Source organism: Pantherophis guttatus, chromosome 7 (assembly GCF_059756535.1).
Source record: "Pantherophis guttatus breed Tessera chromosome 7, ASM5975653v1, whole genome shotgun sequence".
Lineage (NCBI taxonomy): Eukaryota > Metazoa > Chordata > Lepidosauria > Squamata > Colubridae > Pantherophis > Pantherophis guttatus.
The window spans coordinates 68,401,655-68,429,048 of record NC_142069.1 but is presented as its reverse complement, the minus strand read 5'-3'; the positions used below and the strand labels follow the sequence as shown (position 1 = coordinate 68,429,048).

At 37.3% G+C, this 27,394-nt stretch overlaps 1 protein-coding gene across 5 annotated transcripts in view; it reads left to right on the top strand.

Annotated features, from left to right (window-relative positions):
- Nucleotides 1-27,394, top strand: part of TSPAN12 (tetraspanin 12) — a 116,012-nt gene that overhangs the window by 76,380 nt on the left and 12,238 nt on the right. For all 5 annotated transcript variants that reach the window (XM_034431064.3, XM_087874190.1, XM_034431061.2 and 2 more), the window contains 2 exons: nucleotides 15,920-15,994; nucleotides 24,803-24,910. In XM_034431064.3, coding sequence (XP_034286955.1) covers nucleotides 15,920-15,994; nucleotides 24,803-24,910 — 183 coding nt within the window. The remainder of the gene's footprint in view (nucleotides 1-15,919; nucleotides 15,995-24,802; nucleotides 24,911-27,394) is intronic.

The window sequence follows — 27,394 nt, the reverse complement described above, 5'->3', positions numbered from 1 at the left end:
CATAAGCGTTGTTGATTTAATAGGAGAATGTGCTGAAGCAGTATAGTGAAGTATAGTTTAAATTGCTGACCATATAATTAATAATTTCTTCATTTCTGCAGTGTTAAGCTTTATGAACATCTGTGAATTAATTTCACTATTGCTATGAAATCGAGTAGTACAAAGAACAGGTTTATAGTTCTGCTTTCCTTTTTATTATTTTTAGCAGATCTAAAAATAAAAGCAAATGGGATAAGCAGGGTAATAATGGTAATTCCCTTCTTTTACAGGGACAATTTTGTGTTGTTTGTTTTTCCCCACTAAAATATTCTGGTGTTTAAGATAATGGCATTTCAGTAGAACATTAAAATCTCAGAGAATAAAATATGCTATCCGTGTTGTTGGGGATCAGCCCTTCAAGCTTCAGAGAGTGATTAAACTTCCATTTAATTCAATGAGAATATGGTCATGGATGGCTCTTTCAAGATTAGCTCATCTCCGAACAATCTATTTTCCTGAATATTGAACATTATAGACAGCAATAACTGTTTTCTATTATGTAGCAGCAATGTTCAGGTAATAGCATGAAATCTTGCACTGTAAAGTGAGACAATCACATGAATATCATTACTAATTTCTTAGTCTTTTTCTGTGATTTGATTTATCTAATATAGGTACTCTTTTTGTAATCTTGGGCTCTTTTTATATTGCACCGATAAAGCTCTTTTAAAGTAATTTTTCTATCTTTCATTCAATTCTATGGCTTCTTGTCTCTCATTCTTGCCATTTGTGTGATGATGATTTGTGAGCTGTTTTAGCCAGCCTTCACAATTGCTCTCTTCTAAGGAAAGTACCAAGTTTTTTTACTTCTATATCTATCCCCAGTTCCAGTATTTATCGTGATTGTAGAACCTTCACTTTATTTCTCTGAAATTTGCTATGTGTATTACACACAAATTGTTTTTATGCAACTTTAAATGGATTCAGTCTCAAACAATAACACTGTTATTGCAATAAAGGTTATTGCAAATCTTTAAAAACACAGAATTTAAAGAACTATGTCTAAAAAATTCCATCAGTTCTCTGATGTTTTGCAATCAGTTTGGTGTAGTGCTTAAATATCCTGGCCTAGAAACCAGGAGACTGTAAGTTATAGTCCTATTTTAGGCATGAAAGATGGATGGGTGACTTTGTGCCCAACCCACTTCATAGGGTTGTTTTGAGGAAATTAGAAGGAGGAAGGATATTAGGAGTGTTTGCCTTCTTGAGTTACTTATAAAGTAATAAACACACGAGAAAAATCTAATAAATTTCATCCTGACCTAATCGTCCTATCAATTTCATCTTGTTGGGTAAAAGCAGAAGTGCTAGTGCCATTTAAGTTTATTTTTTGCCATACTAGACTAGATAATAAGGGACTGAAAGTCCCTTTTTCCAATTATTAACACGGAACTGAGTACAAGTTAGAATGGAAAAAGAGGTGAACTATTTCCAAAGATGGGCAGATAGACTATACAAAGCTCCAACTGATACAGTATTTTAAAAAATGGCAAAAGCTGTAGCTTGATGGAATCCATACTTCTGACCACGTTGCTTGTTCTAGATACAGAAATGGTCTATATTCTTCAGTGGAAAATGACATTTTTCATCTGAAAGACATAATCTTTCTGTATCCATTTGCTTATACTACAGAGTTGAGCAGGGCTCTAATTAAGCTTTGAACGTGCTCTATAGTAATTTCCACATTGTTGTGTGCTCTTGATATTTTTAATTAGGCAATAAAAATGAGTGTCATTGTGTGATTAAAAACTGTGAAAGTCTTACTGGAGTTTTTCTTGAAAGCGACATAAGAAAGTAGGGTTTTGTTGTACCCAACAGAATAGAATGCAGAATAATAGAATTGGAAGGGGGGACCTTGGAGGTCTTTTGGTCCAACTCCCTGCTCAAGCAAAAGACCCTATACTATTTCAGACAAGTGGCTGTCCAGTCTCTTAAAAGCCAGAAATTGTGGGTGATGAAGCACCCACGATTTCTGAAGGCAAGCTATTCCACTGATTTATTTATTATTATTATTATTTTAATTTGATTTATATGTCGCCCTTCTCCGGAGACTCAGGGCGGCTTACAATGTGTTAAGCAATAGCCTTCATACTTTTGAATATTTATACAAAGTCAGCTTATTGCCCCCACAAACCGGGTCCTCAATTTACCTACCTTAGAAAGGATGGAAGGCTGAGTCAACCTTGAGCCTGGGGAGATTCGAACTAGCAGTAATTGCAGGCAGCTGAATGTTAATAACATTGCTCTCACTGTTAGGAAGTTTCTCTTTAGTTCTAGTTCTAGGTTGTTTCTCTCCGTGATTAGTTTCCATCCATTTTCTTTTGTCTTGCCTTCTGATGCTTTGGAAAATAGGTTGATCCCCTCTTCTTTGTGGCAGCCTCTCAAATATTGGGACACTGCTGTCATGTCGCTCCAGTCCTTCTTTTCACAAGATTAGCCATACCCAATTCCCACAACTCTTTTTCATATGTTTTAGTCTCCAGGCCCCTAATCATCTTAGTTGCTCTTCTCGGCACTCTTTCCAAAGTCTCGGCACCTTAGAAAAATCTGTTAGGAGCCTATCTCAGAGCTGATGATTCAAATCTCTTCAATAATAGCCTTTATTAGGAAAATGGGTGAAAAATAAATGTTTGGCAAATAAGCACTGGCAGCCTCTTAATGAACAGATGAAAGATTTTTTTACTTTCACTTGGCCTAATCTTACCATTGTACAATGAATCTGTAAATTGACTTGCTTTTGTAATAAGCCAGACCAAAACTGTGTAATAAATGCATTACTGTATTAATTTTTAGGGTCTCTTATGATTGGATGTGCAGACAGAGCCCAATATGTGAGAGCATCAGATAAAATCCAGAGATTTGTGTGTCTTGCAGATAAGGCTTGCATGTGAAATGATTTTTTTCTCCATTCCATGAATTCTAGAGTGAATTGCCTTAGGGTCTTCAGAGAACCCTAATACTAAATAACTTTCTAGGAAACCCTAATGAGTGCATTGGAGAATTGGGGTTGTTACAGCAATCTCACTTTGCTCACAAAAATATTTTTTCACTAGACACTTTATATTTGAGACAGATGAAAAAATGTTTCATTTCTGTTCAATTATGCAAGAATATATGGATAAATACTTGGAATTAGGCATGGCTGGTTGAATAACAGTGGAGGCCATCTTGGAAGGGTAACTGGGGAACGGAGCCTGCTACCAGTCAGGCTGGGAGGTTCAAGATCGAATCCGCCTGTAGGCAGTGGGATCGGGTGTGAGCCCTTGATGCTGACACGAGGGAGGCTCAACCAAGGACTGGGAGCCTGCAACCCCAAAAACCGTAATGCGGTCCTCAGCGGGCTCGGGGACAAAGCCCTTCGCGCTGGCAAGCTTGACCACCAATGGGAGCTGGATGGCAGGAAGGAAACCGAATAAAATATTTTTTTGGCCAAAAGATAGTGGAAAACAGCGATCAGAAATGGGCAGCTCAGAACTCCGTGTCTGATCCAAATCGGACCGAGTCTGAAAGCTGGGAAGCAAGAGGAAGAGGAGGAGCTTCTCAGCTAGCAGACTCGATCCTTCAACATCAGAGAGAGTTAACCCGTGCCTGACCACTGGATCCATAATCAATGAGAATATATAGTTTATATATAAGGCAGGCAAGGAAGCACCATACTCTTGTGGAAAAATATACATTTTGTAAAATAACCTTTACTTTTAAAAAAGACACTCTGTAAATAAACAACCTGTTAGTATCTGTGCACATCATAAATCTTAACAACTAATTCCAGGATGAGTGAACCATTTAGTTTGGTACTGATTTCCCTGAAGAGAAAAGCTACATTTCTTTTGTTGACCTAAGATTGCAATTTCATTTATACCTTATCTGTTATGGAACAAATTTCCTTTTAAGGATCCAGTGACATTAATTTCTTTTCTGAATGACTCCTCCTTCCTCCCCAGTTTGGGAAAACATATTTCATCAGGCATCCAAAAGAAACCAGATTTTGATTTGGCACTCAAGAATTCAACTTCCAATTATTTTAATCAAAATCTAAAAATAGTATCTTCCAGAGGGATCTGTGTGTGGTTTCCTAGGCTTTATTAGATTTTAATTAGAATTGGAGTAATAGTAGGCTACAAAAGCAAGGTTGTTGGGAAATTTTTGGTTCATCTTTTCCTTCCAAATTTGTTTTGAAAGTAAATAATTTTTGAGAATGGTGTGTGCTAAAAGAAATCTGTTAGCTGGTGAGAAATGCTGTATGTCATGATTTTAAAAATTTGGGATGTTTTCCATATTGTATATGTCAGTTTTTTATTTTATTTCTCTAAAGATTTTATTCTGTACCCTATAGCATTACTGCTGAAGTGTAGGACAACTGAAAATCTCATTGCATTGCAATGTGAAAACAGAATCCAAATTGAATTATTTATCCTTATCACCATCATCACATCATCTCTAGGCCTTGAAATCTTTGTTACCGAGTTTAGGAAAAGCATGTGCAATATCTACAAATATGTTTTAGGGTGTTCAGAAGAAACTAGGCACTCCACTCCATTCTCATTTTCTTCTGGCTTCTTTGTAGTTCACTCAGTATTAACATTTCTTGTCCAATTAACTTGTTTGGGTCTCCTTGGATTATTTTAAAAATCTGCTACTAGGGATTTTAATACTTCATTAAACCTTCATGTTTATTTGCTAATGTCTGACTCCTGTGTATATTAACTATATAAATGTAAGTATTTGAAAAATAGACATAACTTCGTTCCCAGCTTGGTCCATTGGACTAAAAATTATAATAAACAAACATGTCCTTATCTTTATGAGCTGTAAGTATGACGATGTAAGACAATGCGTAGAATTCTTTAGTCAGTACTTCTAAGCTTCTTCCTTTCTTTAGAATCTGTGGGCACTCATAGACAATAAAATTCAAGGTCTTTCATGCCTTTCTGAGCTGAGGCCATAACCCCATCACCTTTATGATAGCTAAGTAGTTACAGCAACCATTGACAGGGAGGTCATCATTCAGGCTGTGGTATCAAAGCAGTTCATTCAGGAGTGCCGAGAGAAGTAGGGCAAGCAAATAGATAGAAAGGAAAGAGATTGGGTAAGAATGTAAAAGTGAATAGGATTCCTATGGTATCTCTGTGTGTGTGTGCATGTGTGCCTGCCTTCCGAGCAGTCTTGGCCCCTGAGGACCACATACATAAATCTAAGATAGAACTAGAACTCAGTCTGCTGACTTCTATCCCAGTACCTTTAACTATTATTCTAAACTGGTTTTCTTCATACATTTTTTTCTTCCTAGTGTTTTTCCCACAAGTGCAGGATCCATATTTTTTCAGATCAACCAAGTGTTGACCCATTGGACTACAGGAATTGATCAAACTGGCTTGTCACTCAAATCTGACAGCATGACTGAGAGACTGGTCCAAAATCACCTAACCAGGCAGACTAGACCTCCCAATCTCCTGGTTTTCTACCCTGGTACCTTGATGACTACATCAAAACTGCCTCTCTTCATAAAAATATTAATGGTAAAGAGTACTTTATCTCAAGAATATGTGCCTATGTATGTGCTGTATATTTAAATTGCTCTAGAATATAATGGGAATGATAGTGCAATTCTTCCGGGTGCGATTCAAGGTGTTAGTTATCACCTTTAAAGCGCTCCATGGCTTAGGACCTGGGTACCTACGAGACCGTCTTTTGCCACCAATAGCCTCCCACCGACCAGTTCGTTCTCACAGGGAGGGACTACTCAGGGAACCGTCAGTCAAATTATGTCGACTGGCGACTCCCAGGGGGAGGGCCTTCTCTGTGGGGGCCCCAACCCTTTGGAATGAACTGCCCCCGGAGATACGGAATATCCCTGATCTCCGTGCTTTCCGCCGTGCCCTCAAGACCCTGATGTTCCAACAGGCGGGGCTAAACATACGAACATGTGAATGATTTTTTAAATGTGATCTAATTCTGGGTTTTATTTAATTGACCAAACTAAGTAATAATTTTAATTAGCAATTTTATGATGTTTGTGTGTCTATATTTTTCTTGACTGTACACCGCCTTGAGTCCTACGGGAGAAAGGCGGTATAGAAATATAATAAATAAATAAATAAATAAATAAACAAATAAACAAATAAATAAATAAATAAATAATTCCTTCATATATAGTTTGCTAAACTACAACTTTCAATGTCATCTAGTATGACCAAAGGTATAAGTGATGGTGAATCTTTCAGAAATTCTGGAGGGCATAGATATCTTATCCCTGCTCTCTCATCTCCTCTGGAGATTATTTATTTATTTCTTCTAGTAAATTGAAATTTTGCCGACACAAATTTGTACGTATATTGCATAGAACACACTCTCATCATTCCTACCTTCTGTATCCTGCAAGTTTCTTATTTACCCTATACATGAGAATAATACACAGTCCTTAGCTAATGAACATAATTGCAACTGGGATCTCTGTTGCTAAGCAAAAACCACATGACCATGTTGACTTGCAGTTTTGTTTCCAGTCATTAAGTGAATTGTGCATGGTCACTAACCATTATATTATATGATTATCCTTGCAACTTCCTGCTAGCTTCCCATTGCCTTCACTTTTTGGAAGCTGGCAGGGAAGGTTGCAAATTATGATCATATGACCATGGGACACTGAACATTATAATTGTGCACCAGTTGCCAAAAATCACAATCATTTAACTTCAGGGACTCTGTGATGGTTGCAACTTCAAGGATTGTCCAGATGTCTTCTCAATCAGCTGTTGTAAGTTTGAATGAGTAGTCGCTAAGGGAGGACTACCTGTACATGCCCCAATCTATTCTGCCATGTAATACTGAGAGCTTTTGCAACACGGGCAAATTAATTTCAGTAAATAAACCTATTGCTGACACTTCATTCTTATGCAGATCTTCACTCTTCTCTCTTCTTGGTTGAACAGTTGCAGGTCAATAATGCATGAACATGATAGACAGAACCCTTTATTAGTTCATCACTGCCAAGCCATACGCATGTGATTTTTCACTTCATCGTTTTTCCTTCACACAGATGCTCCAAGGATTCTAGGATTTGCCTATGGGCAAGACAATCCAATCTCAATCTATTGTTTTATTTGGAGGAAAATTATTTGAAAGAGTTTGAGGCAATAACATATACTAAATAGTTGATGCTTTTGAGCTTTTTATCCCTTTTCTTTTAATTAATGGCAGACGCCTCTCCCAATTAATTTGATATAGTCCTAGAAATTGCACTGATGAGACTGAATAATATTGTCCCTAGGGATTGTGGGGAAAAAAAAGAGAGAGAAGGCAATCTCTATTATTTGTTCTTTATTTGTATACCATGTTATGTGGCCATGTAGGTTAGAGATAAGAACATATTGCCTTTGAGATATGATTTATTTCTTATGATGAATTTTCTCATTCTGCAAATGGAGGAAGGGAGGGAGGGAGTGCGGGAAAAGAAAGAAAGATAGGAAAGAAGGAAGGAAGGGAGAAAGAAAAGGAAGGAAGGAAGGAAGAAAAAAAGAAAGAAAAGAAAGACAGATGAACCATAACTCCTACCACCATGCAGAACTTCATGTGACTAAGATTGTTTTCCAGGGATAATTCTATATACTAGAACTTAAGTTTGTTCTGTTAAGAAATGCTTTTATTTTGAAAGAAACAAGTGGTTTAAAAACTCTTAGATCACTTCATAGTAGCACAAAGTTCTTTGTGCTACTATGAAGCACATGGAAGCACCATGGAAATTGCACAAGGCTTCTTTGTCTTGTTATTCATCAACTCTATGCAGACTTCCTATAAGGCACAAAACCACCAAAATGAAGGATCTTGTTTTCTTCTCTCATTTAGCTATGAATCACATCAGCCAATATATTGAACACAAAAGAAATGACTGAATTTTTGCTTATGGAATGTGTTTTTTCACACTTCCACTCTGGTAATGCTTGCTTGATTACCTCATATGTTATTGTGAAGTCAGCCTACAAGACATACTGCCTGCATGTTGATCACTGATCAATGATATAAAAAAGCAATAATAAAGTGGAATATGTGCCTTGGGAAATTAATTTCTAGTAATGCTGTTAACAATGACAGAAAAGAGGAAAAACTAAAAACCTTTACTTATAGGGAAGATTGTATTTTTTTGGGGGGGGAACCTTTAAAAATGATTATGTTCTGATTTTCCCCCATTTACTGCAAACAATTCTCCTAAGTTGATCTTGAATATATAATGATTTTTCTCCCGTATTGCTTTTTTCTGACTGATGGCTAGTTGTGATCTTTGAGTTAGTTCAGTTTACAAATCTGCCAGTGGAAAGCTTCAGTCTGTTCTCCTGTTTGTTATGAACAATACATTAATTCCATTGGGTGCTCAGAAGGGCTGTCTTGCTAGAACACACTCTTTGCTGTAATTTTTTTTTAGCTTTGTTCTATTCATGTATAGAAGGGTTATGGGTAGTCCTCAAGTTACAACTACTTGTTAGGCAACAGTTCAAAGTCGCAACGGTGATGAATGAGGGGAATTTGTGATGGGTCCTTGGTGTTTACAGCATCACAATGTCCCCATGGTCACGGCACACAATTACAATGTTGCAGCAAGACATGATCATGTGATTGTTATTTATAACATTCCTTGCTGGTTTCTTAGAAGCAAAGTCAGTGGGAAAGGCAACAGGGAATTGGAAGTTGCTCCTACTCTTAATATTTTTTCACCAGCCCATGGTCTCTAGCGCCTATCAGCACTTGGCCATCCCCCATGGCACTGTGCCTGTCAGTAGTGCTTATTCTAGAATAGAATAGAATAGAATAGAATAGAATAGAATAGAACAGAACAGAACAGAACAGAACAGAACAGAACAGAACAGAACAGAATAGAATAGAATAGAATAGAATAACAGAGTTGGAAGGGACCTTAGTTTCTCCTTAGTTCTAAGTTGCTTCTCTCCTTGATTAGTTTCCACCCATTGCTTCTTGTACTACCCTCAGGTGCTTTGAAGAATAGTTTGATTCTTCCTTTGTGGCAACGCCTAGATTGGAACACTATCATGTCTCCCCTAGTCCTTCTCTTCATTAAACTAGTCATACCCAGTTCCTGCAGCCGTTCCTCATATGTTTTAGCCTACAGTCCCCTAATCATCTTTGTTGCTCTTCTCTGCATTCTTTCTAGAGTCTCAACATCTTTTTTACATCATGGCGACCAAACCTGAATGGAATATTCCAAGTGTGGCCTTACCAAGGCATTATAAAGTGGTATTAACATTTCACGTGATCTTGATTCTATCCCTCTGTTTATGCAGCCCAGAACTGTGTTGGCTTTTTTGGCAGCTGCAGCACACTGCTGGCTCATATCTAAATAGTTGTTCACTAGGACTCCAAGATCCCTCTCACAGTTACAGTTCTCCCATGATACCTGCACATCTCCTTGCATTCCCTAGCACCTGTCCTCGGCAACCATCCATGTCTCTGCGATTCACATGCACCCAGCTTCCCTCTTTCTAGTACCTGCTTATGGCACAGCCCCACCTTCCAATACTCCATAGCACCTCCCTACATGTTATTTTAACAAGCATACTTGGATTCTAAGATAGAATTAAGCTATAGTAGGAGTAGATGAATTTACAAAAAAATTTAACCACCGTTAAATCAGGAAATAGGAGAGAAAATATAAACAAAGGAAAATAGAAAAAAAAAATTCCCCAAATGCCTATGTTTTCCCTGCCGACTTCACCATATGGTTTCCTTTCTCTCAGAGCTTTAGCAGCCAGTCAGAAAACCAGTTCTTATAGTGCCTACTACTCTGAGGAACTGCAGTCAACAATGACTTTAAGAACCGATAGGGCTTTCCCCCAAAGCAATAGTAAAGTAGTGTTAACCAGAACAGTTTGCTATCTTAAAGAAGTGCTGATTACACTGTCAAGCCACGTTATGTCTTGGCAATTCTCTTGTCATAACAAATTGGAGAAGGAGGGAGGTGAGATAAGGAATGTTTCCTAGGGTTCCAGTAAGTGGCAGCCGAAGACCCAGAGGTCTTTTCCAATACTTTTTCTGATGGAGAACACATGGAGTTGGGTTTGGAGTTGTGGAACCAAGGCAGGTTTCCCCCATTTCTTCCTCTTGACAAGGGAAATGGTGTGGAACTGGCTCTGTAGCCAGCAGCCCTACAATAGAGCTGTATTCCAGAAGACCTCTAGATATTTGTATACCAAAGCAGTTCTAAGATGGAAGGATGGGCAAATGTGGACTGGAGAGCAAGTCAAACCTTGTGGGAATGGAAATGGGAAAATTGGCTTTTCAACTGTGAGGAAGCAGATCACTTTGATGCCATGAGAACTGGTGCCCAAAACACCTTTTCATTCTTCTTTTCCCATTACTGCTGCTAGCTATGGGTTGGCAAGTATGGTGAGAGAGAGAGAGGGCTTGTTATCACTGTGGGAAAGCCCTGACTCTGTCATTGCCAAAAGGAAGATGGTCTTAAAAATCAATGGCCAGGAAGAGGTTGCCCACAGCACCTTGATACAATCACTTTGGATTGATGCACTTCAGAGGGACCAGATGGTATCACTTAGGTGAGAGTAAGATAGATGTCAGGTTTCGATATAATCTCAAATACTCGTTGGCCATCTTCCAAGTCAGTCTCCCCAACTTCTGACCTCACCCCACAGGAATGTTTCTCCCCCCCCATCCCATCTCCTAGGGGATATTATCTACAGAGAAAATAAGTAGGTGAAAAATCAAGCCTCGTCTTTTTATGGCAGCATCAGAATGCTGACACTAGAAGGCACTTCTTTTGCATTGGAAGAAGAAGATGCCGATGGTGGTGGGTTAGGGATGGATTGAAGATGCTAAATGATTGTAGGACATTTTCACACCATGGCAAGCAGGAAAAATAGACCAGTCCATAGTCATCAAATAGTCTACATGCCCTTTAATCCACTACAATATACTTACTTGAACTTGCTGTTCAAAATGAACTAAGTAATACAGGTAGTTCCTGACTTACAATGGTTTGTTTAGTGACCATTCAAAGATACAACAGCACTGAAAAAAGTGACATGATCATTTTTCATACTTACAACCATTGGAGCATCCCAATGGCCATGTGGGCAACTGGCATGTATTTATGACGGTTGCAGTGTCCCAGAGTTTTGTGATCACCTTTTCTGATCTGATAAGTAAAGTCAATGGGGAAGCCAGATTCACTTAATAATCGTGTTACTAACTTAACAATTGCAGTAGTTCACTTAACAACTGTGGCAAGAAAGGTCATAAAATGGGGCAAAACTCACTTAACACATGTCACACTTAGCAACAGAAACTTTGGGCTCAATTGTCATAAATTGAGGAATACCTATATTTACTGGAGCTTGCTTCTAGTGTACTCAAGATTTTATGCAAGTTAGAGCTCTTTCTATTAGAATTTGGTCTCTGTTATTCTAGTATTCCTTGTATTCATAATTAGTGGGGATAGTATATAAGAGAGCAGTATACCTCTCTAAAGTTCCATGTACATCTTCTGGTGTTTGGACTTAAAAAAAGAAACTTAAAGAATATGCTAGTATTATCAATTTCCCTTCAGTTGGAAGCTAACAGAAATAATTTCTTACATCTGTCTTGGAATTTGACCTAATCATCACGTAGCTTAGGCTGACTTTTAAAAAAGTTGAGACAGTATAATGACAATTTGATATTGTAAGACACAGACCCATTGGTTCAATTTCATTAACTCACAAGATGGCCTTAAATAAACCACTCTCTGTGATACGAATAATAATACTGACTATCATACTAACATAAGATTACTGGAAGAAGGAATATGTACTTTTGAGTGTAGTATACAGAAGCTGAGCTGCTAATTGCATCATTCTTTTCACTTTGCACTTTAACCCATTGATGCAGCAATGGTAACTACGAAGTACAATTGTCAATCTGTGATAGTGAGGATTGCAGCCTTGCATGTTAATTATAAAAAGAAAAACTTAAACATGAACTGTTTGGCTGTGAAACATTCTGTCAGGTCCCTAATGGGATGCTGCCATTCTGGAGGGGGAGGGGGCAGATTGCTGAATTCTTTGCATGCTTTTGCTTTAACATGGGAGATTTAGGGAAGGGCCGGAAATATGGGCTTCTTTGCAGCCAGAGCCAGCTTACCCAAGATCGCAGTGCCCTGAGAGTGAACTACTATCAAGTTAACATCTTGGAATTTCTCAAAACACTTTTGCGGCATATTATTGGCTACTCGGGAATTGGGTGGGGCTTGAAGAGGGAAAAATAGCTTGATGTTTTGCTTTTCAGATTCCACCTGACTTCTCTGCAATCTCTCTCTCAATAAAAGTTGCCTTTTGAATTGCTACCATTTCAAGAGTCACGCTTTCTTGAGAAGATAGCTGAGGCAGGTCCTTAAATTAGGCAGAATCTGCAAAGTGGTCAACATGGAGAGGCACACAGCCCTAACATGGGGAGCATGCAAACAATGTCCACCCAGGGCAACGACTAAGAGGAAGCTGAGTGTTGGGGGGAAGTTTCCTGTAAGACTCACCAAGGAACCGAGGCTGGAGGATGAACAGAGGAAACTGCAAGCCTGGGAGACTCAGCAAAGCCCAGATGGTCCATCGGTATCAGGAAGAAAGGTGACTGGGAGGGACGGACCAAAGGACTCACCCTCATCTGAGGCAGCCATTGATGGGGCTGGAAAGAAGAATTGGAGGCATTTGAGGAGGAGGAGGAATGGGATGAACTCAATCATGCTGATATCCTCAAGAAGCAAGCCATGCGTTGCATGATGGATGCATTCCAGAACCTGAAAGCATGGGAAGCATTGGTGCAGATGTTGGGCAATGGTGGATGCCAGAGCCAAGCCAATGAGGGGCTTGGCTTCTCATCCCACGATACCATAGCTGCTTTGTCTCTTCCTATCTGTCACTCTGGCGGAGGCTGCGGCAGCTGAGAGATGCCAAAGGCCCCAATGTTCAAAGGGATGGGAAAGGCAGCAGGGCCTCAGAGGTGGAAGACATCCCCCCTCAGCATGAAATTTGATGGGGATCCCCAACAACTGGAATTTTTCCTGGCCCATGTCCTGACCAATGTGCAGGAATATGGCCACAAGGGCCCTACCAAGAGAGCCAAGGTGAGAGTTGTCACACTGGCAGTAGAAGGGGCTATAGCCTGATGGATGGTAACCCTCCATAACTCAGATGCTCCCAAGCTTAGAAACTTCAATCGGTTTATGACAGCACTCTGATGGTGGTTTGAAGATCCCTTAGCTGATTGCAAAGCCAGAAATTGCATAAAAACTACCTGGCAAGGGAACAGTCTGGTGGCTGAATATACAGAGGAATTCCAAGACCTGGTGTGCCATCTTGTCTGGCAGGAAAATATCCTCGTGAGCTGTTTCAAAGATGGGCTTAATGATGACCTGTACACCGCATGCATTGCGAGGGTCCCCCCAGCCTGCCTCCATGACTGGTGTGTGCTGGCCGAGGAAGCAGAAATCAACCAGAGCTGAAACAAGTATCGTTCGGCCAAAGCTTGGAAGAAATCACCCCTGAGAGGAAGAAAAAGGCAATCAAAGTGCAAATCCAGCTGGCATGCTCCACACCTGCTTCAAGTGCGGCAGAAAAGGCTATTGAGCTGTTGAGTAACTACACCAATTGCCCAGCGGAGAGAGTGGACCAGGGCCAAGGGGGGAAGCCCCCAAGGCTGGTACCTCATGCAAAAGAAATGGTGCTGAAAGGGGTGGAGGTCATAGAGTTTGTCCCCTCACCCAAGAGAGAGGAAGGAACTCCGACCACACTGAACGATGACCAGGGCTCACTGACACCGAATCTGACAATGATGTCTCCTTTCAGGGGGGCAGCATGTCAGGTCCCCAATGGGATGCTACCATTCTTGAGGGGGAGGTAGTAGGTTGCTGGAGCTTGCATGCTTTTGCTTTTGCTGTAACACGAGGGATTTTGGGAGGGGCTGGATGGATGGGCTTCTTCCCAGCTGGAGTCAGCTTATCCAAGGTCACCGTGCCTGAGAGTGAACTACTATCAAGTTAACGTCTCGGAGTTTCTCAAAACACATTTATGGCCTATTATTGGGTATTGGGGGACTGGGGGATTGGGTGGGGTTTGAAGAAGGAAAAATAGCTTGATGCTTTGTGTGGGCTTTTCAGATTCTCTGCAATCACTTTCTCTCAGTAAAAGTTTCCTTTTGAACTACCGTTTCAAGAGTCATGCTTTCCTTAGAAGAGAGCTGAGGGAGGTTCTTACACATATTATCCAAAACAATACTACAAGTTCCTGCCAAGTTCTCATTCAATTTTATTCATTGCAACTACCTTCTTGGTAACAAGTGTTGCTACAGTTCCATAAGCAGCTTTGCAGCTTCATTAATTTAGCAGAACAGCTGATTTTTTGCATCATTGAGTTCACCTCTGTCCATTAATTTCACTGGACTTCATTTCAAAGTAACTCAACAGACCAGCTAATTTTACTTGTCTGTGTTAGAAATTCAAAGTTCATACAAGGAGCCATGGGAGAAAAGAACATAGTCCCTTGAGCCGTATTGCCAGGTTGAGGTGAATGAAGTGAGTGGTATAGTCTGTAGCAGTATTTGTGCTTTTACATGGGCATCTGGAGTTTAATTTAATTTTGAAGCTGATCAGAGTCACCTGAACAGCGAGATGGACTGCAAATAAATTTGATAAATAAATAAATTCATTTTTTTCCTTGTATGAGGGATAGAATAATTCTTTGATGTGGATGGTCTGTTACATACATAGAACGAAGTCTTTAATTTTTATGGCTATTATCTTACATTTTAGAAATCAAGACTGGCTTAGTTAGAATTGTTACTGCATGATTATCTTTTAACATTCTGCAAAATTTGTTTGTTTGCTTGCTTGTAAAATTTCAGGGGCTTGAAGTAGCTTTTTGACTATTTTCATTTGTCCAGTCTGAAGCCAAACTACAAATGGACAAATTGGATCGTTGCTCATAAACAGCAGTCTTGTAATGTGGTTGATAACAGGATTAGATTTGCCGGAGCCAAAATGGTTGTGAGGCTACCCCCAGACATGCTATTTGCATAGCTGGTTGGGAAATTCTGAGAGTTGAAGTACATATATCTTAAAGTTACCAAGGTTGAGGAACATTGGGTTGGAGGAAAATGTGAAGAAACATGGCTTTGGGCCTGGGGAGCCCAAAGGAGCATGTAGCCATGGGCAAAAACTGCTTAATTTTGAAATTTTAATTCTAACATTTTAATTTTTATATATAGTTTTTATATTCTGACATTTAATTGTACGTTGCCCGGACTCCATCTTTGAAAGAGATGGGCAATTCAGAAATGTGAAAAATTAATAAATAAGTGGACTTAGAATTTTCATTGGAATCATTGCACTCCATCCCTATTGCCTATTTCCTTAGTGCTATTCTACCTCCCCTCCTCCATTTTTTCATTAGGCTATTAAAGTAAAGGATAAAGATACTTTTGAGACAGACTCCACTCTTGTTGACTATATGGACCTCTCTCATGCAGTCTTCCCCTTTCAAAAGTGCAAAATTTTGGTCTGGTTGTTTCTTTTGTTCAAGTTGGGTTTTTTTTTTTTAAAAAAATCTCAGTCTAACCTCCAGCTCCTCTTCTGTAGACAAGGCCAGTTTTCTACAGCCACAGCAAAAAAGAACATTCAGGAAATTAAGACCCGACTAGTTTTGCTTAATAATGCAGCCCAGAATTTAGATTACAGTTTTAGATTGTTAAAATAGTCAAAATCATGCTTGCTGGTTTAGCCACTTTGTTTCCTTTTGTGGTTATATGGTTAGAAAAGACACCCTTCTAAGACTGGCTTTGGTTTAAAATAATAAAAAAAATGGGATGCTTTTTTTTTTTTGTTCTGCAGTATTTTGGAAGTTTGCTCGTGATATTCTGCATTGAACTGGCCTGTGGTGTTTGGACCTATGAACAGGAAATTACAGTGAGTATATGTATAGGAAAATTGATCATGTTCAGAGATTTCAATTCTTTTAAATATTCAAATCTTGATATAATTTCTTCCTTCACATGTATGATGCCTTATTGAACATAAAAGTACATTCTATGAAAATTACTTGGAATGAGTTTTAATGTGATCCATTTGGGATTGTTCTTAGGTGCCTTACTATATAAACGGAAATTTTTGTTCCACATTAAAAAATCTAGCTATTGCTAGTTTAGATAAAAGAGAATTTCTGTTTTATTATATTGTATTATTATGTTAATCAGATCAGATCATAATATTTTTATTCATACTGTAGTAGTATATCCTTTTAAAAAAATATGGACCTGATTAATGTATTTAGAGAATTTGTAATCAAGTTGGGTACATTAAGATAGCGTATAAAACTTGTTTTCTGACTAAGTCACAGTTTGCAATTGGCTTTATCTTGTTCCCATATGATAGAACAAAATATTCACTATGGACCAGTTAAAAAATTTATTAATGTCTACCTAATCATATAAGCTGATTAATCCAGTTTTGCATATTTTTCAAAAAATCTTTGGGTTTGAAAATGTCATCTGTTTCAGTAGCACTTTCCATAATTGTTAAAGCAAGTTGTGTGTGGAAACCGCATTCATTGAAATCATTGCAGCATGCCTCTTCTTCCAGTGCTCTGAAGAAGCTGAATCTTTATAGTCTGTAGAAAATGACCAGGCACTCAGTCTAATCCATATAGTATTTGCTGTTAGGTGCTATTGGAACCATAGCTAGAAAAATTGTGTTGGTCTCCAGTATGAGAATTATACTATGGTTGTGACTGTTATTGGACTAAGAGTGCGAATACCCGGTTTAAAATCCCCCTCAGCCCTGGGAAACTCACTGGGTGGCTTTGGATAGGTCTCTTTCACAGCCCAACCCAACTCACTGTTGAGGGAAAATGAGAAGAGGTAGTGCTATTTACAATGCGCTGATCTCCTGGAAGGAAGATAGGGTATTAATATGACAAATAAAAGTGTGCAATAAATACATATGGACTGAGATGTAAACACTGGTGTGTTCATTAAAGTTTATTTTCAGAAAACCATCAATGTGGCTGCAGAAAAACAGAACCATCCTACTTGTTGAAATGCAAAAATCTTAAAAGCATACCTTTAAAAAACCGTTACTTGGCATATTTAGAATTACTTATTAAAGTTTGAGCAGGACTACTATTCCTTTGAGCAGCTTAATATTGTGTAGCATTACACATACAGAAACGTAGGCAACCACATTTTTGAATGGATGTTTTTTCTCTAAGTATAGATGTTTGTGCTAAACCCGCAGCTGTGTTAAAGAGGCGATTCTGTCCTTTCCCTTTTCAAGCTAGAAAAGTGATTCATTCTTGCAGAAGAAAAGTATAATTAGAATGAAGAAAACAAACTGGCATGTTATTGTGCTAGCTGTTGAATTCTCCTGTCTTCTTTTTCTATTTGGTACTTATTTATGAAGAGAATGAAAAGAGCTTTGTGCAGAGTTGCTAAAATATATCAAACAGCAGCAGTCATGCCCTCCCTCCCTCCCTCCCTCCCTCCCTCCCTTCCTTCCTTCCTTCCTTCCTTCCTTCCTTCCTTCCTTCCTTCCTTCCTTCCTTCCTTCCTTCCTTCCTTCTGGAACTAAAGGTATTTCTGGCACTTTTAAAATCTGAAATGGCATGCTAATACCATGTTTTTCATCAAAATTCATTCCCCTGCTATCTATGCATTCCACCGAGAGGCTATCATTCTAAATATAACTACAGTTAAAAATATTATTTTCTCTAAATGTCAGAATAAAAATGGAAGCAAAGCTACATGTGTTTCATTCACCCCATGAGTTCTGCTCTTGTCCTCTGAGAGTTTGATGGAGAAATGCTTTGAGAGAATTGAGGCTTCTTGCCAAGGTACAAGTTGAAAATGTTCACAAGGAATAGACATTCCTTTAGAAGGGTTAGTAGTTGAAGAAAGAGCCTTCCCAGCGGGCCTTACTCTAGCTGGGTAGATGAATGCCCGCAAGAAGGAGACTCAGCAAGATCCGGGGGTTGAAGGATGATAATAGCCCTTTTTTATCTGGATGACAGGCCTGTACATTTCTCTTTTATTTGGTGCTCTCTAGCAATTACTACCTGAATTAAGTTCCTGTTTTCTTCCATTTGGCACATCTATAAAATGCTGTCAGTAGCTTGCAAAATCTGTTCCTGGTATTCACTCACCTATTACTGGTATGTTTGAAATAAGTATATTTATTTATATTTGTATAATTGCCCATCTCACATGAAAGTAAGTATATTTTAAAACCAGACAACAGAAAATATTGCTCCATTTCACTGTAACAGAACAAACAAGAAATCAGACTTGTTAGACAAATCAGACAAAATCTGATTTGTTAGCCAAGGAATGTATCCATTTTACTAATCTCATAAATATACAGGTAGTCCTTAACTGAAAACAGTTCATTTAGTGACCGTTCACAGTTACAACAGCACTGAAAAAGGTGATTTATGACCGATTTTCACTTTATAACATCCCCATGATCATGTGATAAAAATTCAGATGCTTGGCAACTGGTTCATACTTATGACTGTTGCTGTGTCCCGAAATCATGTGATCCCCTTTTGCAAATTTTTGACGAATAAAATCAACAAGGAAGCTAGATTCACTTAACAACCGTGTTACTAACTTATCCACTGCAGTGATTCACTTAACAACTATGGCAAGAAAGGTCATAAAATGGGGCAAAACTCACTTAACAAATATCTCACTTAAGAACGAGAAATGTTGGGTTCAGTTGTGGTCATAAGTCGAGGACTAACTGTATAAACCTGTGTACATTACATCATTGCATTGCATTTGTTTAAAGATGCCAACCTCCTCCTCCCCACTCTTATACTAGATATGCAATATTTTTTTTGTTTTAAGTATATATTTTTTTGTTTTATCATAAAAGGTAAAATACAAAACAGAAAAACAAATAAAACAAAAATGTACATCTAGCACTAACAACAACAAAAAAGAAAACAAAATTGGTGTACAGAAAAAGAGAAAATGGTGATCAAATATTAAATAAATTTAACATTTAACATATAGAATCCATCTCCCTTTGTTAATAATCTGTTATTGTATTTGGCAGATAGAAAGTCCACAAATGGTTTTCAGTCCCTTACAAAGCTATCTAGTCCATTATCTAGTGCATTATCTTTGATCAGATTATCTCTGATCAAAGCAGTTTAATTTCACCATCTTGACTAATTCACTCAATTTTAAAATCCATTCTTCAATCCCTTTTTTCCCCAGTGCTTGGCAAGTACAATCCTTGCAGCCATCACCGTGTGAAGAATAGCACCCCAAATTGTTTTTCAATTGGCTTGTCCAAAATACCTAAAAGAAAAGTTTCATGTTTCATTAATATTTGTATCTTAAATATTTTCTAGATTGTCATTGTTAGACCACCCCATACGATAATACGAACCTAGATTTTGACTACATTTCCAACACTTATTAGAAGTCCCATTTTCACTAATCTATCTGGGATCAAATGCCAACGATACATCGTTTTATAAAAAAATTCTTTCAAGCTATAATTTAATGTAAATTTTAGTCCAATACTCCATACGTTCTCCCATTTGTCTAGCGTTATGTTATACCCAATTTTTTTTGCCCATTTTACCATACGATCTTTAACATATTCATCTTCCAGATTCATATTGAGTAACATTTTATATACTTCAGCAATCAAGTGGTCATCTCAAGAACATAAATTAATGTCCAGTTCAGATTTAGTTCCTGTGAAAACAAAACTTTTTTTTATCAAGTTTAAAAATTCTATAATAATTAAACCAGTCAATATATTTTTTCTGATTTAAATATTGGTTTGAAATAGTTTGTTTGCAGTAACTTTGATCAAGTTGTAGTCAGTCTTATACTCAATGGAATTTACTTAGTTAAATTAGTTTTTAAGCTTCAAAATTAGGAAAACAGACTGTTCTGAATTCATTACATAGGAACAGGAGCATAACCTGAGGAGCCTCGGGGGCCAAATTAAGATATTAATATTAATCTATAAAACTGCCTTGTCTTCAAAAGTACTCCTCCCCCAAGAATGTTGAAGGTACTTCTTCTTCTTGTGCCATATCCATCATTGGACGTTGGCAATCCTATTTTTGTTAACAGCCACATGAAAAAGTGCTGCTGAGTTTTGTCCAAATCAGTCCCTTAGTTTTTGAAGCCATGATGTTCTTCTTCTGCCTAGACCTCGTTTGCCTTCAATCTTTCCCTGTGTTGTGATTTAGGCTTCCTGAGTCAAGGGAAATTTGGCTGATTTTGATCCTGATCCTTTTACAACTCAAGATACTTGTATATGCAGAATAATTGTTTTGGGACCACCCTATCTTTTGAACATGTGACGTGTCATGTGATGTCATGATGGCCAAATGACCATGGAAATGTCTTCGGAAAGCTCTGGCTCAATGGCCTTGAAATGGAGATGAGTACCGCCCCCTATAGTCGGCAACTACTAGTGGAGTAAAATCTGCAGGGATTTCTTTAGCTTTTACCTGTCTTTTGAAAACAGATATTGTGGTTAATTCTTATATTTCTACTGTTTTATTGTCTGATATTAGGATAGATGTTTCTACTACTGATAGTTGTTACTTTATAAGTTAAGGATGTATTTTTTTGTATACCTGTATGAGCAATTTCAAGTGATATAAATTATTAACAGTAATGTTAGCGGGCCTGGTCTGTCATTGCATCTGGATTCAAATTTTCATTTAAATCAAATGAAGTATATTTTAAAAATCGATGCAAACTTTTGGTTGAATGATTGGAAAAAAGAGTTTAATATGCAGAACTATCCATTCAGCAAATGGAATTCTATCCTCTTGAGTACAAGGTTCTTCAGGGGACAAAATTAAAACTAAGATAAAATATTTGGTTTTATTGTGTTTCACTAAGCTTTTTAAAAATGTTCATTCTTTTTCATCTTAGTTTGATCCTTTTTTTTTAAAAAAAATAGCATTTTGCTATGAGCACATTACAGATGCATTTTCCGTAATGCATATTTATTTTGTTTTCTGTCTTTAGTTGTAGCATTAACCATCATTTCAGTCATTTCAATAATTTTCAATATTTGAAGGAAAAGCAGATTCAATATGAGATAATGTTTTGTACTACCTATCTCCATAAATTCTGTCACATTGCAGTTTTCTATATTTGTTTATTTCTGCTTACTGTTCTGACATTTGTTGTTTCAAGCATGTTTTGTGTGTTTTCCCATTGATATGGTTTTATGTAATTATGTCCTCTTTTTAGTATTTTTTTTAGTGCTTGCATTAATTTAACTTATGTACCTTCATTGTCTCCATCTGTTGTAAAAGACAACATTTTGTCTTTGACATCTTACTTACATAAACTTTGTTCTGTATATACTGTATAGTATACTGTATTCAGTGTACTTATCTTGAACCGATGTGATAACTGTCTCCAATTTAGCATCCATCAGATGAAGGGAAACCAAAACTTTCAGAAATTGTTGCAATTTTGTGAGCATATTTACTATCTTTCTTCTAGCAGTAGACATAACTGAGAATCTCCTACCCAAGCACTGAGTAAATTGTATCATTCAGGAAATACATTTGCCTTTGTTTCCAGATTATGGTTCATAGTTTAAATATGGGTCAAGAAAATACGGTGCGTCAGATATATTGGAAGTTAGTCTTCATCAGACTTGGTCAACATGGTTAACAATCATGAATGATTTACACAGAATCCAGCTATGTCTTGAGGGCCGCAAGTTCTCCACCTCTGATTTAGAAGTTACTACATCTTTTTATCTCCTGTATGAATTAAATTATTTGTTATAAAGAAGAAATCAGGCTCAAACTGATTTTTAAATCCAGATGTAATCTACATTGCTAATATTTACCATGATTCCTCAGATCCAGAAAACAATAGAAGTTTCTGCTCTTTCTCATGAGGCATAAAAGAGAAGAGGAAAGATAAGGGAGGAAGAGAGCTGGGGTGAGGTGGCCTTACTACAGTTTGTCACCATCACAGGAAAACCTTATTTTCTATTATAACAAAGCTGAATCGGTTCATTTTTTTTGTAGGAGATAATATAACATGTCTAACTGGGAAGATATGCTGCTTCTTTCCCAGTGGTTGCTATTCATAGCAGAGACTTTAAGTCAATACTGGAAAGAACATTACTTTTTCGGTATTAGTTTTACTAGTGAAACAATTGAATCTAAACAAGATAACTGGCCAAAACCAATCTATATTGTGTAACAATTTTATGTCAATTTAGTGGAAACCTGACTGCCTAAAGAAGAACTTTTTAATGCAGGGATTAAAATTTTGTCTGGGATGGTTTAAAGGCTTCTGCATTGGGGTGCAAGGGATTGGACTAGAAGACCCCAAGGCCCCTTCTAGCTCTAGGATTCTATGAGACTATTTTAAAAGACCGGGGGGCGGGGGGGGAGAGAGAAAAGGACTGGTTTGTTCCTTATTTGATAAATGATATTTTTCACATAGAATGCATTTTTGCATTCAGTATATTCCATGTATTAGCACGGGAGGAGACGGATGGGCGACATGAAAAACAAGCTGGTTTAAGATTAAGCCCAGCCATTTTTGGAAATACATCTTATTTAGAAATCCAGAAATATTTTTATTTGCTTGATACAAAATAGAATGATAATAGAATAACCATGCAAAGTTATAATTATTCTGGAATTTCCAGACGATTTGTTGCAGTATGCTATTTTCTTCACTCTAAAAGTATATATATATATATATATATATATATATATATATATATATATATATATATATATATGCTGTTACTTTTTTATTGGATGTGGGGAAATTATCTGGATTTGAAGGATGCCCCTGGCAAAGAAAGACTGTAGCTATATGTTCACAATTTTTTTTCAATCACTTGCATTACAGCCGAAATCAACAATGACTAAGCTCTAAGTGTGAACATTGATGTTACTGAACAGCAACATTTTTACCTGAGATGCCAACTGGTAGTTACAAAGGTGTTGTGTAGATGACCAGACATTCCCTGAGATCTTCATGTAAACTTAAAACTGAAATTTTAGTTGTGTTGCTTAGAGAGTTATATTAGTTTAAGCTCCTCTTTTTCCAAGTGTGTATATAAATGGGAAGGTTTCCAAGAAGATTGCTAGCTAACCAATTATTTCCGATTTCCAACTATGTACAGTGATACCTTGGTACTTGGCATTAATTCGTTCTGGGAGGTGCAACAGATACTAAAAAGGATGAGTCCCAAACAAATCATGTGACTTACTATGTAACCCATGTAACTTTCTATCTGTCTCTTTTCCTATATCACTGACCTTCCCAGCATGGCCAACTTACTGTCCGCCCTCTGTGGTCATCCTCACTCCTTTTGTAAAGACCTTCCCAGCATCGATGACTTCCTCTATGTTCCCCACAGCTGTTCCCCTCTTCTTATATGTTGAGTACTAAACAAAGGCCGAGTACTGGGACAATATTTTCATGTCAAAATGCATTGAGAACCAAACGAATTTTGAAGCACTTGAGTACCGAGGTTTCTCTGTAGTTGCAGCAGAGTATCCTTAGGTGACCTAGCAGATAGTATTGAAAGGTAGTTTCCAGTTTTCCTCAAGGTTGCCATTCAACATGGTACTCAATGTCATGACATTGGGCCGGCCATGGGCAATGTAGAATAACTCCACTTCTTCCATGCAACAATTCTTCAGCTATTTAAACACTTCTTTTGTATGTTGAATCAGATATTTCTTCTGTACCCATGCTTTTTCAGCATATGAGTTGGTTTCCAGACTCCTCAACATCTTCATTATCTTTCTCTAGACTTGTTCCAATTTGTCCTCATCCTTTTTGAATTACAGTGCCTAACATATATACAATATTCCAAGTGATAGGGTAAAGTGGGTTATCAACATCCCATAATCTGGATTTTGTATCTTCTGTTAAGAAACCCAAGACAGCCTTTGCCTTTTTAGCAGCTTAATCACACTGCTGGCTCATGTCTAACTTATGGTTAATAAAACACCTAGACATATATCTAACACTGGTCCTTTTTGAATTGAAAAAATACTGTATTAGTACCTAGTTAGCACAACTTGGAAATGTGAAAAGGAATGTTTTTGAAATATTAATGTTGGAAAATAATTTACTTTTAAAAAAGCAATCGATAGAATAAACATAATGAAACTATACATATTGATGTATTTCATAACATATTGATGTATTTCATAACATCAAAGCCAATTATTTTATTGGTTTATTCCTTTTATCAACTCTTGTATTGTTATAAAAAACCGATAGCCAGGTGTTTGAAGATTTTATTTATTGAAGGGTCCACTTCCTGTAGAAGATAAATGAATCTGGTATATATTTGGTGCTATAATCAATAATGTTAACATTGTAAATGTTATTGGAACAGGAATACATAGGACTTCAAGTTTTATTACAGAAAAACTGAACTCATGATGTTGTAAAATTCTCTCACAAAGATAGCCTTGAAAAGGGGATTAGGATTGCATGTGAATACAGTTTGAACAACATTAGATGAATGTGTTATAAGTCATATGTAAACATATTCCATTAATTTCATGGCTCATAGTCTGAGGAAAGGAAATGTTCTCTCTTTGCAGATACTCCACTTAGAAAATTGCTTCAGAATATAATTAACAAGCAATTTCTTCAGTTGCTAATGTGTTATGTTTACAGCTTCCTGTTGTGGCAGTTGACCATTCTTTTAATTTTCTCTCCCCGTCAGGTTCCTGTACAGTGGTCAGATATGGTAACTTTAAAAGCCAGAATGATCAATTATGGTTTACCGCGTTATCATTGGCTGACCCATGCTTGGAATTTCTTCCAGAGGGAGGTTAGTGATCAAGCAGTCAATAATTATGTCTGTGAATTATAAATTGCATTTTTATGTAGTCAAATTAAATGAGATAGATGTGATTTTTTTTCTTCTCCTCATATGTCCTATTACAGTTGTAAATGTGATGGACAGTAACTAATTCAAATAAATTAATCAATATAATGAATAATCTTTTCCCACCTCTTGTCCTCGTGATGGATAGGAAACTGTCACATATTAAGCTAAAGATAAACAGGAGAAGGCAATTACTGATTTTGCCTTGATTTTGAGTATGTCTGAAGCTGGCCAAAAATTATAACCAGAAGTAGTATGTTGCATGAATCAACTTACCAGACTTATCATGCTTCATTCAACTGTCCATGGTTAAAATTGTGATTTTGTTCTACATATGACCTGAGCCACATAGTACTGGAGTTGATGGTATTCAGCCTTAATCAGGATGGCAGGTTAGAATAGAATAGAATAGAATTCTTTTATTGGCCAAGTGTGATTGGACACACAAGGAATTTGTCTTGGTGCATATGCTCTCAGTGTACATAAAAGAAAAGATACATTCGTCAAGAATCGTAAGGTACAACACTTAATGATAGTCATAGGGAAACAGTCAATATAAATCTTAAGGATACCAGTCACAAGGTTACAGTCATACAGTCATAAGTGGGAGGAGATGGGTGATAGGAACAATGAAAAGATTAATAGTAATGCAGACTTACTTTTCATAGTAAAAGGAATGATCTGCATAAATTATGGAAAGGAAAGAACTTAACATGTTCCTGATGAAAATATCTTATATGCTTCCAAGGTTTTAATTTAAAATGAATTTGAAAACTTCAGTGTTTACATTTAATCTCTGGGAGTAAAGTTGAAGAAAGCCTAATTATTTCCAGAGAATTACAAGCAATGTTTCCATAGATTGCTGTTGAGTGATAGGGTCCAGTTTTATTTCTTGCATATAACTGATGGTGGAACAGCACTAATTTGCACATTAATGGATACAAGGGCACAGAAGAATATTAACAGGATGAATCATTATATAGAAAATACATGGAAGTATGCATAAAAAAGCCATCGATTCCAGATACTTGTTCACAGACCAGACACATTTTAAATGTCAGTCATTTTCTTGAAATCTGTGCATTTAAAAATTTCTTGGCTGAATTGGTAAGTTTGTTTTAGAAACAGCTAAAAAGGGAAGACAAATTCAATTAATGAGTTGCATTCTTCAAAAGCTCTGCATCTATTAAAGAAAAAACATGCTTCGTCTTTTTTGATGGGGGGAGGGGGAGACTTGGAAAAAAACCTGGTTTATTCTTCCTGGGGGGAAAAGGCCTTATTCTCTTTGCGTTCTGTCCTGCTTTAAGAATTGCAACCTTAATGAGTGTTGGGATTCTAAGTGCTGAAATTGTTACAGAGAGAGCACTTGTGGTGAGAAACTGTTATGGGTGCTAATTACAGACAGCTTTTTTCTGTTTCATTGGGCAAATGAGAAAATTATGTCCCTTATTATTACACCAGTTGCAGGAGAAAATGTGCAGTAATTTTAAAGAAATTTTTAAGAAAGAAATAAACATTCCTTAGTGGCTTAGTTTAAAATTATCTTTTTGGAGAAGCTCTCTGGTGTAACCATACTGTTGGTGCATCCACTAAATGATTCTGATTATTGTTAAACCTATTATTGCTATGTTGTAAACTTTTTAAACTTTTAATATTTGTATGCTGCCTGTTGTATTGAAGGGTTGAACTGATTTGGCAGATTGAACTGAATTGGCAGATAAATCTTGTAAATAAATAAAGGCTAACTATGGACATGCCAAAAACACTTACATGGACACACATGAGAATTGATAGAAGAGAGAGATACTATTACAAACAGAGGGCCAGGGCCAGAAGTACAGAAGACAGGTATATGCCACTGCTGTACTGAATAGAAATCTGAACAAGATTTCTTCAAAGTCATCTGGTCTATGCAGAGACATGCCATGCATTTATCCAAATTCCCAGTTGCCCTGTAACCAATGCTTTCCAAGTTACCTACAAAAATACTCTTAAACAAATACATTATACACAGCTAAGCTAAATACAAGAAACGCAAATTAGACATATCAAAATAGCAGACAACAATGACCATGTAAAAGAAATTCGTATTTTCATCCTTACATGTTTTATCCCAACTGGATTCATACATGCAGTTCTCAGTTCTATGAAGAGCCATGTTGAATGTAATATTTGGCCTCTGACCATACATAACATGTGCTGTTATAAAATATGGGTGCCGATGGGCTATTTGGTTTGAGATATTTTACATAGATATGTGCTATGTGTGTCCATGGCAAGGAACTTGGTGAAACCTTCCATATTTAATCATTGTATCTAAATGCTCTAATTTCACTTGAATATGTGTTCTGCTGAAATACTTGGGCATTTTGCGTTTACAGGCAGTCCTCACTTAGCGACCATTCAGAATTATGACAGCCACTGCCC